At 38.0% G+C, this 16,943-nt stretch overlaps 1 protein-coding gene across 1 annotated transcript in view; it reads left to right on the forward strand.

The window, feature by feature from the left end:
- Nucleotides 1-16,943, forward strand: part of FBN2 (fibrillin 2) — a 250,342-nt gene that overhangs the window by 107,734 nt on the left and 125,665 nt on the right. The window contains exon 8 of the mRNA XM_078067554.1: nucleotides 10,296-10,421. Coding sequence (XP_077923680.1) covers nucleotides 10,296-10,421 — 126 coding nt within the window. The remainder of the gene's footprint in view (nucleotides 1-10,295; nucleotides 10,422-16,943) is intronic.

The following is a 16,943-nucleotide window of genomic DNA, read 5'->3' on the forward strand; positions in this document are numbered from 1 at the left end:
TAGATAAAAAATTCATGGAGGGCCAGGCTCTTCTCATCCCCTTTCCTTACCCCCATTCCATTTTCAGAAGCTCTGATCCAGGTGGGAATAACAGAGGGGACTGCTTTTCCTTCTACACCCATCTTCCACCAGTAGGTGGGAGGGATACTCCAGGTTGTACTACCAGTGGTTGTCCAGGGGCACCACTTCGAGTTTGCTCAAAGAGCAGAGATTCCATTCATGGAGGGGTACTGAGAATACAGGAGCTGCTGTCTCCTTCCCCAAGTACCTCCTGGTAGAGCAGAGGCATCGCTCCAGGTAACGTGAATCCTTGCACGAGTTATCCCTGCAGTGCCCGGGAAAAAGGCAGATCATGAGGACTAAGAGGTCCTTAGCTCTGCCTGAAGGGACAACTTTATTTGGAACCAAGAATGAGAACTCCATACCTAAGGGCACTATCATACACAGTAGAAGTTTTGGTGGAAGACAATTAAGAAGAGGCTAGTAACCCAATGATTCAAGCAAAAACATAGCACAGCCAGAAATTTAATGGAGAGAATTAGGGAAAGAGTCCAGAAGAGCCCTCTTAGGATCCCAGTCAACTCTGAGCTTTGAGAAGGCTGTGGTATGTGCTAGACTTCCCCCACTCAGGAGCAGAGTGTCAGACTTGAAAGCGTTCCTCAGTCACCACACAGACCCGTCAACGAGAGCAGAGGCCTCACTGACACAAGACGCTTCAACACAACCTCTGACCAACTGTTCAATAATTTAAGCTACTCTGACCAAGGAGTGACTCCTAGGGAGCCAGGCTTAGAAATCATAGCACAGATGTCCCTGCCCATGTGACATTACATGCATGCCCAAAGCTCTACCCTCTCAAGTGAGATCAGAGAGTAGACTTCCAAACTACTGTTCCTTGGCAGTACATGGGGCAAAAAAACCCATACTCTGAACTGTGATAGCATCCTCTATGCCACATGCACATCCAGCAGTAAAGGGTCAACCTCTGAGTGGCTAAAGGGCCTTACATAGACCATTTGACCAATCAGTACCTTGCACAGTCTACAGAAGACATACTTTATTATTTTTCTTTATTATGTTCGGTTAGCTACTGTATAGTACGTCATTAGTTTTTGATGTAGTGTTCAGGGATTCATTAGTTATGTATAACACCCAGTGCTCATCACAGCACGTGCCCTCCTTAGTACCCGTCACCCTGTTACCCCCTCCCCCAACCCCCTCCCCTCTGAAACCCTCAGATTGTTTCCCGGGGTCCATAGGCTCTCATGGTTTGTCTTCCTCTCTGATTTCTCCCCCTTCAGATTTCCCTCCCTTCACCTATGGTCCTCCAAGCTATTGCTTATGCTCCACATATGAATGAAACCATATGATAATTGTCTTTCTCTGCTTGACTTACTTCACTTAGCATAATCCCCTTCAGTTCCATCCATGTTGATGCAAATGGTGGGTATTTATCCTTTCTGATGGCTGAATAATATTCCATTGTATATATGGACCGCATCTTCTTTATCCATTCATCTGTTGAAAGGCATCTCAGCTCTTTCCACAGTTTGGCTATTGTGGACACTGCTGCTATGAACATTGGGGTACATGTACATGTGCCCCTTCTTTTCACTACATTTGTATCTTTGGGGTAAATACCTAATAGTGCAATTGCTGGGTCATAGAGTAGCTCTATTCTTAACACCTTGAGGAACCTCCATACTGTTTTCCAGAGTGGCTATACCAGGTTGCATTCCCACCAACAGTGTAAGAGGGTTCCCCTTTCCCCACATCCTCACCAACATTTGTTGTTTCCTGTTTTGTTAATTTTTGCCATTCTAACTGGTGTAAGGTAGTATCTCATTGTGGTTTTGATTTGTATTTCCCTGATGGCTAGTGATGTGGAGCATTTTTTCATGTGTCTATTAGCCATTTGTATGTCTTCTTTGGAGAAGTGTTTGTTTATGTCTTCTGCCCATTTTTTGACTGGGTTGTTTTTTGAGTGTTGAGTTTGAGAAGTTCTTTATAGATCTTGGATATCAGCCCTTTATCTGTAATGTCATTTGCAAATATCTTCTCCCATTCCGTGGGCTGCCTCTAGAAGACATACTTTAAAATTAAAAAAAAAAATACAGATAGGTTGAAGATTAAAAGATGAAGAAAAGATATATTATGCAAAGCACAAACAGCTAGAATGGCTAAACTATTATCAGACAAAATAGATTTTAAATAAAAAATGTTACTGTGGTAAAGAGGAACATTTCCTAGTGATAAAAGGATTAATCCATCAGAGTTGTAATGGTTGTAAAAATATATATGCTTCCAACAACAGATCCCCAAATACATGAAGCAAAACTGACAGAATTGAAGGGAGAAATAGTTTATCAACAGTAGTGGAGAATTCAATACCCCACTTTCAATTATGGATACAGTAATACGAGGCAGAAGATCAACAAGGAACTAGAATAAAACAACACAATAAGCTAATTAGATCTCACATACATCTGAAGAACACTCCACACAGCAACAGCAGAATATATATTCTTCTTGAAATCACATAGAACGTTTTCCCTAACAGACCACATGCTGGGCCGTAAAACAAAGCTTAATAAATTTTAAAAGATTGAAATCATGCAAAGGATGTTCTCCAACCACAATGGAATTAAATGCAATCAATAACGGAAGGGAATTTGGAAAATTCATAAATATGTAAAAATTAAGCAGCAGATTTCTAAATAACTAAGGGTGCAAAGAAGAGTCACAGGGAAACTAGAAAATAATTTGAGATGAATGAAAGACAGAATATCCAAAACTTTGTGAGATGCATTTAAAGTAGTCCTTGGAGGGAAATCTCTAGCTGTAAACACTTATATTAAAAAGAAAGAACTCAAACCAATAACCTCATCTTCCACTTTGGAAATAAAAATAGAACAAACTAAAATCAGAGAAAGCGGAAGGAAGACAATATTAGAGATGACAGAAAATACGGAAAATCATGCTCAGTTGACAGAAAAGATCAACAAAATTGACAGTCCTTTAGTTAGACTGGACAAGAGAAAAGAAGGAAGACCCAAATTATTAATTATAAATGAAAGAAAAGATATAACCACTGACCTACAAAAATGATTATAAAGTAATAGAATGACCAATTGTATGCCAATAAATTAGACCACTTAGACAAAACGGCCAAGTCCCTAGAAAGACACAAACTACCAAAACTGTCTCTAGAAGAAATGGAAATCTGAATAGATGATAACAATACATTATAGTAACATGATATAGCAATTGTAAAGAGATCCCATTAGTACTTTAAAAATTTCCCACAAGAAAGAAAATCCCAAGCCCAGATAACTTCAGTGATAAATTCTACCAAATGTTCAAAGAAGAATTAATACCAATATTTCCTAAACTCTTCCCCAAAATAGAGAAGGTTGAAATGTCTCCCAGTTCACTCTCTGAGGACAATGTCACAGTAATACTAAAGCCAGACAAAGAAAACAAGGAAAAAAAAAAACTAGAATGAATATTCCTCATGATTATGGATGCAGATATCCTCAAGAAAATATTAGCACACGGAATCCAGCTACATATCAAAAGGATTATATGTCATTATACATCATGATCATATATTCTTGTTCTATACACATATATATTCTGGGAATGCAGGGTGGTGGTTCAGCCTTTGAAAAATCAAATGATGTAATACACCATCCAAATAACTGAATAAAAGGTAAAAGCCATACAGTTATTTCAGTAGATGCAAGAAGTGCATTAAAAAAATCTGGCACCCTTTCATGATAAAAATGATCAACAAATTAGGAATAGGAGGAAACCTCCTGATAATGGGCATTTATGAAAATCCATAGCTAACATCATACTTCCTGGCAAAAGAATAAGTGCTTCTGGCTAACGGAGCATTTAGGCAAGAGAAGGAAATAAAGAGTATCCAGATTGGAAAAGAGGCAGTAAAACTATGTGCAGATGACATGCTTTTGGTGGAGAAGATATCAACTAAAGTGAGTAAGGTATCCACTGAAGCAGAGAAGGCGTCCTCTAAAAAACTGTTAGATCCAATGAAGGAGTTCAGCCAGGTTGATGTTATACAATATCAATATATAAAAATCAATTGCATTTCCATACCCTAGCAGTGAACATTCTGAAAGTGAAACTAAGAAAAGGATTCCATTTATAATAGTATCAAAAAGAATAAAGTGCTAGGGATACATTTAACAAAAGAAATGAAAGACGTTTACATTTAAAACTGCAAAACCTTTTTGAAAGAAATTAAAGAAGTTCTAAATAAATGGAAAAACATCCTATGTATTAGATTGGAATACTTAATATTGTTAAGATGATAGTATTTCCTAAATTGATCTGTAGATGCAACACAATCCCTGTTGCAATCCTGATTTGCTTTTTTTTTTTTTTTTTTTTTGCAGAAATTGGCAGTCTGTTCTAAAATTCATATTGGAAATTCATGTGCAAATTATGTATCAGATACAGGACATATATAAAGAACTCTTTCAACTCAATTATTAATAGGCAAATAACTCAATTAAAAATGGGACAAAGCAATTAAATAGATATCTCTCCAAAGAAGAAATGTAAAAATCCACTAAGTACATGAAAATGTGTGGAACATCTTTAGTCATTAGGGAAATGCAAACCAGAACTACAGTGTGATACCATTTCACATTATTACAAAATAAAAGATAATAATGAATCTTGGCAAGAATATGGAGAAACTGGAACCTTCATACATTGCTAGTGGGAATTTAAAATTCTACAGGTGCTTTGGAAGACAATTTGGCAGTTCGTCAATAAATGAAACATAACGTTACCTTATGACTGAGCAATTTCCCTTCTAGGTGTATACCCAAGTGAGATAAAAATATATGTCCACATAAAACTAGTACCCAAATGTTCCTAGCAGCTTTATCCATAATAGCCAATAAAATGGAAATAACTCAAATATCCATTAACTGATGAATAAATAGATAAAATGTGATCTATCCATACACTGTAATATTATTATACACCGTATATTTTATGATTCCATTTATAGGAGATGCCCAGAACAGGCAAACCTGTAGAGACAGATTAGTTAGTATTAGTTGTACATATTTTAGTTAAATGTAGGTTAGTTACTCCCTAGAGCTTAGAAGGAGGTAGGAAGAGTGACAACTGATGGGATGGAAGTACTTTTGAGGGGATGAAAATATTCTAAAATTAACTTGTAGGAATGGTTGCACAACCCTGTGAATATACTAAAAACCATTGAATTTTGCGCAAGTGGGTTGAATTGTACTACCATATAATATTATATTTCAGTAAAACTGTTTATGAATATACAATAGAATTCTGAGTACATCGATACACACCATTCAAAATCTGGAAAGGGGAAAGCAAACGTTACTTTTCCATTATAGCTTATTTTACCATTTCTGTAATGCCTGTTGTCCTTATAAAGCTTGAAACAGGTAGCAGTTTATTCTGTTTAAAATTTAGTCATAAATTTAAATAACATATTAATTAATAGAAGTTCAGTGTAAAATGGAAATGTACATTTTCCTATACCCAAAAAAATTATACAGAATAGACCACATACATATAGTTCCTTGACACTGATGGAAAGAAAACACGAAGACTTTTTTAAAAGCAGAATTTCTTGTTTAATTTGTTCTAAGTTCCCTGTAACATAATTGTTACATGGACTGCTTTATAGTATGATGTCCATATTGGAAATGACAGAATCTCTAGGGCCATGTTCTTAGAATTCAGTGATAATCTGAGATCACACTTAGCACTACTTACCAAATTGTTCATTATATTCTGCTTAGAGTAAGATTTACAGTAAATGTTGTAAATGTTGGTTGACAAATATGAGGTTCTGTGGTTTGGCAGTCAAATCTGTCAGATGGTTTTGATTAGATCTAATTTTCTTAAAAAAAAAAAAAACACAAAACCTGTGTTCAACTTCTTCAAATTACAAAGCACTTTCCAGCCCTTCTCTTTCTTTACCCTTCCATGGCACATTCAACAACCCTCTCCTTTTGACAGTGTCCATACTGGCCTTCATTCATCATACTCTTCCTCATCTCTCCCTAATTTTTCCTTCCCAGTCACCTATAATGGCTTTTCTTCCTTTGACTTTCTCTTGGAATGTGTTGGTTCTCAGAATTTCTCTCCTTAAATTCAACTCTCTTCATTTATGTGTCTCCTTTGCACATCTTATTTATTACTACAACTTCAAACACAACCCACTGAGTTGGTGATAAATCACAAGTGTACATCTTTACCCCTTATGTCTCTATTGAGTTTCAAATTTGTAGCTACGCAGTTGGAATTGCTGCCCGTTTCTCTAAAAAAATCTGAAGTTCAAAAAGTCCAAAACCCAGCTTAACCTTAAAATGTGTTCTTCTCTCCATGTCCCATTCCCTGTTAATAGCACTACCATTATGTCCCTTGTTAATCAAGCTAGAAGTCTAATTTATCCTGTAGCTAAGTCCTGTTGATTTCTCCTTCCTCATATCTCACGAAAATGTGTTCTCACCATAAAGCCTATTCCATGCTCTCATCATTAATCACTAGGCGATTCATTATCTGCCCACATTACACACAAGAATTGTCTTTCTAAAATACTGATTTGCTTATGAATGCAATTTAAACTCCTTCATAGACACCATAAATCACCTCATAATAAAAGCCAAAGTCCTTGGGAGGACTCTCCAGGATTCAACCTATGGCTAACTAGCTAAGCTCATCTTCCATCAACTTCCTACCCATTCTGGTACACTTTCCATGCTTCAGCTGTGCTCTCTTTTCAGATGCACTTATCTGTGCTGTTTTTGTTGTTCTTTATTAGTCTAAATCTGACTGCATTCCACTTGCCACAGTAATTGGTTCAGAATTCTAGGTTCAGGATAGCCAATCAGCATACAGTTGGTTCAGAATTCTAGGTTCAGGATTGCCAATCAGCATATTCTCCTGGCTAGAGGGATATAGCTCAAAACATTAGGACAACAGGGAAGGTGTGCTGGGTGCTCCTGGGGAAAAGTTTCCTCCCTCCTAAAAGAGAGCCATAGGAAGAGACACCCTCTTCTCCACTATATGTCCTGGGGTCAAAGGTCGAGCCTAGAAACTGCTACAGCCATTTTGCTCCTGTCAGTGAAAACAGCCTAAGGATGAAATCAAAGCACAGAGGGCATAGTTGAGCATATCTCAGAGAAACTGAACAAGAGACATTGACTTAAACCAATCTGATGTCCATGGCGTATGGACTTCAGATATGCAAGCTATTAATTTTTTGATTTATGTCCCTTTAGACCAGTTTTTCTGGTATTTGCAGACCAAAGCCACCAAACTGATAAAGTTTTAAAGATTTTAATTTTTATTTTAGAAAGAGAGAGCGCACACATGCGAGTGGGGGAAGGGGCAGAGAGGGGAAGAGAACCTCAAGCAGACTCCGTGCTGAGCATGGAACCCGACGCCGGGCTCTATTTCATGACCCTGAGGTCGTGACCTGAGCCAAAACCAAGAGTCCAGTGCTTAAGGACTGAGCCACACAGGAGCCCTCCCTCCCCCTGATAAATAAACCTTTTATAAAAAGTTCAAGGGAAGGTTGTTGGAGGCACATTAGATATGCTGAGGACAAATGAAACCAACTCCTTTTATTAAAAGACTTTGCCTTTTTCAGTGAAAAGATTTATCACCCTTAGACACATTTCTGTGTATCTTACCAGTGTACTCTTTATATTTGCAAAGATACTATCATCTGATCGTGACATATGATCTTGAAGAACTAATATTATAAAAGAGCTGAAGCCACACATCCTTCTTACCATAAATATTAATGCTAAATTTAAATTTAAATTGATGGATAAATATTGGGCATGACTGCATTGAAATGCAGGGTGTTTTGATCAGTTAAAAAAAAAAAAACACTGAATTTTTAAAATTTAGGTGGGAGTCTACCCAAAAATGAAATACATTCCTATTGTTCATGTAGGATTCCTAAATACTTTAGTAGGAGCCTTTTTCATACAATTATTTGGAAGCTAACCTTCTAAGTTTCCTAGTTAATTCTAAGAATTGTGAAACATGGGGTTTGGGTGCACTAAAGCATTTAACACAAAACCCGCAAATTTAATATCACTCCATGTGTTCTTCTCTGTTCCAGATTTTTCTTTTCCTTAAAAAAGAAAAATGTCAAACGTCTTTCAGTGTTCTACTCTTTGTTGTCAGGGACGGTATTTGGAAGTAGAGCACAAAGAAGTTGTTTATTATGAAAGGAAATGCTTGGAAATAAGAGTTAATGCTTAAATGAAGGACTTAAGGTTTCTAATTTTTAAGAATTTAGATCAACCCTGTGCTCCATAAGTGCCTTGACTGTTGGTAGGACCGTAGAGGATCAGAAGGCAGTGTGGGCTGTCTCACCTCTGCACTGCTTGGTACTCTACTATGTGCTGGTCTCTTCTATAGTCTTCTCTATCCTCAAGTGACTTATCAGTGCATTGGGTGATTAAAGCATAGCTCTTCTACTTTCCTTTCTATTCTGAATCCACGTTTGATTTTATTAAGATGCACGGCACCGAGAGAGCAACACAAGATGCAGTAGGTCCTAATTTTGCACACATGGTTTCATTTTGTTGGATTAAATCTGCTGGTAACTGCACTGCATTATGTACTTGCTTCTCATGTAGTCAATTCATGTTAGAATTCTGATCCCTCTCAGGGAATTGGTCAATTTTGATTTGTCCCACTGCGCCTTCAGTGGCTAACTGCTAAGCCTCAAATGAAGATATTATTTCAGGGAATGTCTGAATCTGGTAACTTTTTTATATGAGAACATTCCAAGAAGACACACAGGCTTATAGTTATTTCATGACACAGCTTGTAGGCAAGAGTAGCTTGTCAGAATAAATGGAGGAGAAAAGAATGATTAGATCAATGGAGGAATTCAAGAAAGGCATTGCCAAGAGTTTTTTAAATTGTGGGGCTTAAAATTTCTTTCCCGGGATGCCTGGGTGGCTCAGTCGGTTAAGCGTCTGCCTTCAGCTCAGGTCATGATCCCAGGGTCCTGGGATCGAGTCCCACATCAGACTCCTTGCTCAGTGGGGAGCCTACTTCTCCCTCTGCCTACCACGTCCCCTGCTTGTGCTCTCTCTCTTGCTCTCTCTCTCTGATAAATAAATAAATAAAATCTTTTTAAAAAAATAAAATTTCTTTCCTTACATTTTTAAGAATATATTTTTTCCTGTTTTTTTAATTGATATATTAAAATATAAATATGCAACTAAAAAAAACTCAAAAGAAACTAAAAGCTCAGGTTTGCTTTTCCATAATCATTATGTTTATGACTTTTAAATCCTTCTCTGTATTCAGTGGTCTTTGCTAGCTATGTGCCTTAAAGAAGAGGGCCAACTCCTAGGCATCTGTGGCTGGATTTCCTTCACAATTCCTCATTTCCTCTTAAATGTATTAGCAATTAGGTCCCAGTGTACTTAATTGTAGTTTTGTTTGACTTTCCACCTCTCTCTGCTTACTGAACTCTAGAAGAAAAATACATTAATGCTTATATAAGTGGCCAGGTTTTCTGCTTTAACGAAAGCTTAAAAGAAAGCAGATCTTTCATGGACGTGCGAGGGAATAGACTAGTCCAGGCATTTAATAAGCTGAATGGGTAAGTGCAGGGAGGCACGATAAGAAAACTGGACACCTCCCAAAGCCTCCCGAGTTTGCCCTCTGCCATGTTTCTGTGTTATTTTAGAATTAAAGTTAATTCCCAGAATGTCAAATATACCCATATTCAAATGTAAGTACAAAAACATGTCCTGAATCCAAATAGAAAAAAAAAAAATTACTTGCTACCATCCATCAGTTCAAATAATTAGCATGAAAATCAGCTATAAATTTTTAAATGTATTCTGTTATTCCATATTTTAAAATGTAATCCCTATATGTGTTTTTTAAAGGCTGTCGTAGGATAATTCCCTAGTTGATATAGAATAGAAACTAAAACATTGACATCTTTACTTATTTTCAATTTAAATTGCATTTGTTGGGGAGGGGGAGAAAAGGATATAGAGTTTTGCTTTCTTTGGCATTGTTTACTGCCATGGGAGTTTACTTTCATCTCAGTTCCCATAGATATGTGTGAGAAATTCCTCAGGGTCTGAAACAAGAGTATATTCAGGGTTATATGATCTAACCTAATCAACCATGAGTGCTCTGATGCTCTTTAAAAAAATCCCTTGTACGAGCTGTTTAATGGACACCTTTCTCAATCATCTTCTTCTCCTTCCCTTGATTAGACATTGATGAGTGCAGCATCATTCCTGGGATATGTGAGACTGGAGAGTGTTCCAACACCGTGGGAAGCTATTTTTGCATTTGTCCACGTGGATACGTGACCTCAACAGATGGCTCTCGGTGCATCGGTAAGCCTTGGATTTTTGAAGGCACAATACAGTGCTTCTTTATAACAACAGAATAGCCCAAACATGTATGAAGATGGCAACAATTATAAAACCATTGGGAAAATGGCTGAAAAGGTTGTTTAAAATAAATGGCACCACTATTGAGGGATTGATAGACCAGGTGCTCTTTGCAAAGACTTCAGTTTCAGAAACCATCTGGGTTTGTTTTATATTGTCAGGATCATTTTGGAAATGAAGAAAGACTTCCTCAAGACATTGCTCTTGCCGAGTGCTAGAGACACAAAGGCAGGAGAAAGATTTTTTTTTTAAATCTGCCTTGGGAGACAGAATGTAGTAATTAAAGCTTCTTTCATTGCTATGAATCATGAATGTAGTCGATGTCTTATTTACTTAGGGCTTGTTTATTCTAGTGAAAAAGAGTTACTACAAAAAAGAAATTGACACCTTTAATTTTGCGTTTTAAGTATATTCAACGTAAAGCCAGATATATTTGTATGTTTTCCTTCGTTTGGAAAGATGAAACAGTGTATTTCAGTCATGGTCTGGGTCATCCCTTATTGAGCAAAGCTTTAAACTTAGAGCCGCCATCCAACAGTGAAGGTTAGAGGTATAGATTCTGCCTTCAGAATACTATATTGTCATCATAAATACTGGTAGAAGAATAGCAATGGCCATAATAGAAAAAACAGAAGTAGTGGCAGTAAAAATAATCATTACCATTTATGAAACACATTCCATGTGTAAGGCACTGCACATCTATATTACCTCATTATCTCAGAACTAACTGGGGCCTTGGGCAAGCCACTGACCCCCCTATACCTCAGTTTCTTCTTAGTAAGTGTGCAATAAAACATACTTGATTATGATTAAGAGGAGGAGAAGAAGGATGTGCCTGCACTGGACCCGTATGTTATGTAATTCCTATAATAGCTCTGTGTGATGGGTGTAATTACTCAGATTTGCAGACAAAGAAATTTGAGGTTCAGAGAGGTTAAGAGCCAGTAGATGGAGCCAATGTTCTAATGCAGATCTCTGGGGCTCCTGCACCGTGTTAGTCTGACACTGCACTGCCTCCTTAGTTACTTCAAGCAGGTGGAGACCCTGTGCCTAGATATCCAGGTCTCTAGTGTGAGTGGTTTCTCCAGTACTATGCGGACAATCTGCTTTGAGAGGTAGGATGTCTGCGTCCGGCCTCCCTCTCCCAACTTAAGAGTAATGAGATTTGAATGACAGTTGTTTGTTCTTTATGAATGCATCCAAGTTCCTATCTGACATTAGCTCAGACATCTTTTTTTTTTTTTAAGATTTTATTTATTTATTTGACAGAGAGAGAGAGAGCAAGAGCAGGAACACAAGCAGGGGGAGTGGGAGAGGGAGTAGCAGGCTTCCCGCCGAGCAGGGAGCCCGATGTGGGACTCGATCCCAGGACTCTGGGATCATGACCTGAGCCGAAGGCAGACGCTTAACGACTGAGCCACCCAGGCGCCCTAGCTCAGACATCTTATGTGCACTATTAAGGCTAGAAAATGGAGAAAATTAACTGGTTTTAGGGTCAGTGTGCCCATTGACTCACTGCATGTAAGTCTAATTCATTTAATTTAATTTTGAAGTCACAGGTCTAGGAGAGTTGAAAACTAGTAGGACTGCCTCCACTTGGCTTGATTTTCTAAAACTATGGAAATAATAATCTGTGTACACCCACACACACATATTCATCAGCTTGAAATAGGCATGGATTCAATTCTGTAGGAGGAATACCAATTTGGGAGTCATCATTGAACATTATTGGCTCATGCCATAGACCCTAGTTTTAGAAAACTTATGTTGTAGAATATGGCTAGAAGAAAAAGGGAGGCTGGAGAAGTGAGGTTATTATTGTGAAGTTCTGGAAATCCACATCAGGTGTATGTATTTTATTTGGTAGGTGGAGTAATCGAAGGCCTTTGAGAATGGATTAGAATGGAGGTGGTAAGGGGTGAGAAGAGAAGCAAACTCATTAGAAGAATTTGACACAAATGTTAATCTTTTATATCATAATTTCCAAATTAATTTTTTGTATTTGATTTTTTACATTTCTAAATATTTATTTAATCAAACAATTTGTGTTCACTTTTTTTTTTGCATTGAAAAGGAGGCATATTCTTCATTATATTCAGATAACAAGATCAAGATTCCCAGTGATTTATGGAGATTGTTTTCCTTTGCTGTCAGATACTTGGTTTACCACGAAATTATGATAAATTCTCTTTATCTCTTGCCTGCCTCTATAAAGTTCTAAGTTCTTTACCTGGACATTCAAAGCCCTTTAGAACCTGGTGCCAGCCTGTATTCAAGACCTATTGCTGGGGCGCCTGGGTGGCTCAGTCAGTTAAGCATCCGACTCTTGATTTCAGCTCAGGTCATGATCTCAGGGTTGTGGGATCGAGCCCTGTGTCAGGCTCTGCGCTCTGCATGGAGTCTGCTTGAGATTCTCTCTTTCCCTTTCCTTCTGCCCATCCCCCTGCTCATGCTCTCAATCCTTCTCTAAAATAAATAAATAAATAAAATCTTTCATACACACGAAAAAGACTCATTTCTAACACTTGGGGCCTCATACTCACGTTCCTGTCACTGCTCTGCATGACCACACCGCCATGCCTTTGCCTAAAATGTCCTCTCTTCTGAAGCATCTTGATTTCCCCTTTCTGTGCTCATTGAAACCCGACTCATCCTCTAAGTCCCCAGTTAGAGATCACATTTTCTTCTTGGGCAAAATTAATCAGCCCACCCCATAATATTTTTCATTTCCTTCATTTCTGGTTTTATCACATTGCACAGATACTTGTGCTTTGTTTGTTGACCAGACCGTGAGTTCTGTTGGCCTTGCCTTATCCTGCTCCCTCAGAGCCTTACCTGGTGCCTTGTGTAGAAGTTTGGCTCAGTAAATCTTTTAGAAATGAATAGACAAGCCATCAAATGGATGAAGGAGATGATCTTGAATGTGAAAATTTTGTGTTGGTCAATAACTGCTTTGCATCATTTGGCATCCTGCTGGACATGATGTGGTAGCCCTGAGTGATGGTCCAGAATGCCCCCAAGATAAGAGCCTGCTTGAGCTTCAGAGAGCTGAGGCACAGTGAGTCCTATGCTAAGCATGATTCCCCGTTCATTCCAGGGTCAACATCCTGACCCAGGAACAAAGGAGATCCCCTAAGGAGGGAAGAGTGGCTCTCCAAAATTATAAAACCATTGTTACAATTAAGTAAGCAGCTTAAAGTTTTTTTGAATAATAAAAAAAACTTTTTTGAATAACCATGTTACATTTGGAATAAGTATGTGTTTTCCATAGATGAGAAAAAACAAATCTAACATTTTAATGTGTAAGAGATCTTTGATTTTGATTTTTTTTAAATCTGCGTCTGTCTTTTCTTACATTGAATTTGTTTATGATTAAATTATGTATGTTACAGATATGTCCACACTATTTATTTTGTAACCACATCTATACTAACAATAATGAGTTGGATGGACTCAAAACTTTTTCTCGAGTATGAAACTGCATGTTATCTGCAGCTCTGTTCTGAGAGTGACATATGCTGAATGCTGCCCTGATTTCTTATTCTGGTTAACAAAAATATCCTGAGTGTATACCACATTATAAAGCATCAGTAAACTGCCTTATTTCTTTTATGTGTAGGAAAACAATTTCATATGGCAGAAGCATTTAGCTGGGCATTTTAATTTCAAACTAGGATAGTTTTCCCATTTTACTTTATACTAAATATAAAAGTCAAATGCCTAATGTAATTTTATCTAGTATGTTTTATCAAGTTTTTTTAAATACCCAGGACAGAGCTTTCTTTTCAACATAGAGTACTAACGTATGTCAGTTCTAAAAAGAGTAGAAACATGCCTAATAATCTTTTTCTTAGAAGCATTTTTAATAGCACAGTTTAATGACCCTGATGTCATTTTGGAATACTCTGGCATTATATTAATACCTAACTTCCACGTGGTAATATAGGCAGAGAGAGTGACTGGCAGACAGCAATGAGTAATTAATGAACTGATAAGAGCAATGAGCAAATTCTGTATGCAAGATGGTATGCCTACTGCTGTTGTGAACACAGAGCCAGCAGGGACCCTAAGCAGAGAGATTTGAAAGTACCAGTCAGCAACAAAGCCAGCAAAGTTCAGGAAATGAGAGTAAGCATGTAGAAATCTTATGGCCACAACATCCTAGGATGTTTTCTTGAGCCTTACAAAAGTTTCAGTGCCCAATATTGTCTTGGAATATTCTTAAGAAAACAAAACCTGAAAACATAAACGTGAAAAAAATAGTAGTGAAAGAAAATGTTTAAGGCCATGGGTGATTAACTGCTAAATCATTTTGTAGGCGTTGGATTCTATAAGTCAAAAATTCTTGAGGAAATCGGTCCTGCTGTAGACTTTGGCACACAGGTAGGAGCTGCACAAAGGGAATAAGGGTGTGCCGAGTAAGAAGAAAGGCATGAGAAAGATGGCAGACACAGAAAGTGTCTGAGGGGCTCTGGAGAGGGTGCGAAGAGTTTATCTGTGAAAGAGAGCTGAGGGAGGAAATAGTTGGAGAAAAAACAAGAAAAATGATTGAGATTAAGATTTGGTTGCTAATGTTCTTAACTTCTATGCTGAGGAGTTTCAGATTGATCCTGAGGGCAATGAGAGCCTATCAAGATGTTCGAGCAGGACATAGACCAGAGATGAAAATCAATGGGGGAAACAACTTTTTAAAAGAAATGAGGAAGGTCTTCATACAATGATTTAGAGTAATGACCAGGATACGCTGTTATCATGCAGATCCTTGTGTGGCCATGGGTGTTGATCACATGAGCACGTGCATATTTGCAACAAAACACTTGAGGGATAACCCAAAATGCCTAAAAATGTTTAACTAACGGGAGAAGGGGAGACAGGGATGCAGCAGTACACTGAGTAGTGTTTTACTTTTAACTTCAGAATCACATACAAGTTAACTGGTGGAACAGAGATACTTGTTTTAATTAAGAAGGAAGATCCTAAAGTTCATTTTTGCTTTTGTTTCACAAGATACATCTCCAAAAGCTAGTGAAACAAAAGCAAAAATGAACTTTTGGGACTTTATCAAGATAAAAAGCTTCTGCACAGCAAAGGAAACAGTCAACAAAACAAAGAGGCAACCCACAGAATGGGAGAAGATATTTGCAAATGACACTACAGATAAAGGGCTGATATCCAAGAAGGAACTTCTCAAACTCAACACCCAAAAAACAAATAATCAAGTCAAAAAATGGGCAGAAGACATGAACAGACAGTTCTCTGAAGATGACATACAAAATGGCTAACAGACACATGAAAAAATGTTCATCATCATTAGCCATCAGGGAAATTTATTATGCAGCCATCAAAAGGAATGAAATCTTGCCATTTGCAATGACATGGATGGAACTGGAGGGTATTGTGCTGAGCGAGTCAATCAGAAAAAGACATGTATCATATCTCACCGATATGAGGAATTCTTAATCTCAGGAAACAAACTGAGGGTTGCTTGAGTGGTGGGGGGTGGGAGGGGTGGGATGGCTGGGTGATAGACATTGGGGAGGGTATGTGCTATGGTGAGCGCTGTGAATTGTGTAAGACTGTTGAATCACAGACCTGTACCTCTGAAACAAATAATACATTATATGTTAAAAAAAAAAAAAAAAGAAGAAGAAGATAGTAGGAGGGGAAAAATGAAGGGGGGGACATCGGAGGGGGAGACGAACCATGAGAGACTATGGACTCTGAAAGATAAACTGAGAGTTCTAGAGGGGAGGGGGGTGGGGGACGGGTTAGCCTGGTGATGGGTATTAAAGAGGGCACGTACTGAATGGAGCACTGGGTGTTATATGCAAACAATGAATCATGGAACACTACATCAAAAACTAATGATGTAATGTATGGTGATTAGCATAACATAATAAAATTAAAAAAAAAACACACTGAGATACCACCCTACAGCAGTTAGAATGGCAAAAATTGACAGGGCAAGAAACAAAATGTTGGAGAGGTTGTGGAGAAAGGGGAACCCTCTTACACTGTTGGTGGGAATGCAAGTTGGGACAGCCACTTTGGGAAACAGTGTGGAGGTGCCTCAAAAAATTAAAAATAGAGCTACCCTATGACCCAGCAATTGCACTACTGGGTATTTACCCCAAAGACACAGATGTAGTGAAAAGAAGGGCCATATGCACCCCAAGGTTCATAGCAGCAATGTCCGCAATAGCCCAACTGTGGAAAGAGCCGAGATGCCCTTCAACAGATGAATGGATATAGAAGATGTGGTCCATATATACAGTGGAATATGACTCAGCCATCAGAAAGGATGAATACCCAACTTTTACATCAACATGGATGGGACTGGAGGAGATTATGCTAAGTGAAATAAGTCAAGCAGAGAAAGTCAATTATCATATGGTTTCACTTATTTGTGGAACATAAGGAATAGCATGGAGGAAATTAGGAGAAGGAAGGGAAAAATGAAGAGGG

Source organism: Halichoerus grypus, chromosome 2, assembly GCF_964656455.1.
Source record: "Halichoerus grypus chromosome 2, mHalGry1.hap1.1, whole genome shotgun sequence".
In the NCBI taxonomy this organism is placed as follows: Eukaryota; Metazoa; Chordata; class Mammalia; order Carnivora; family Phocidae; genus Halichoerus; species Halichoerus grypus.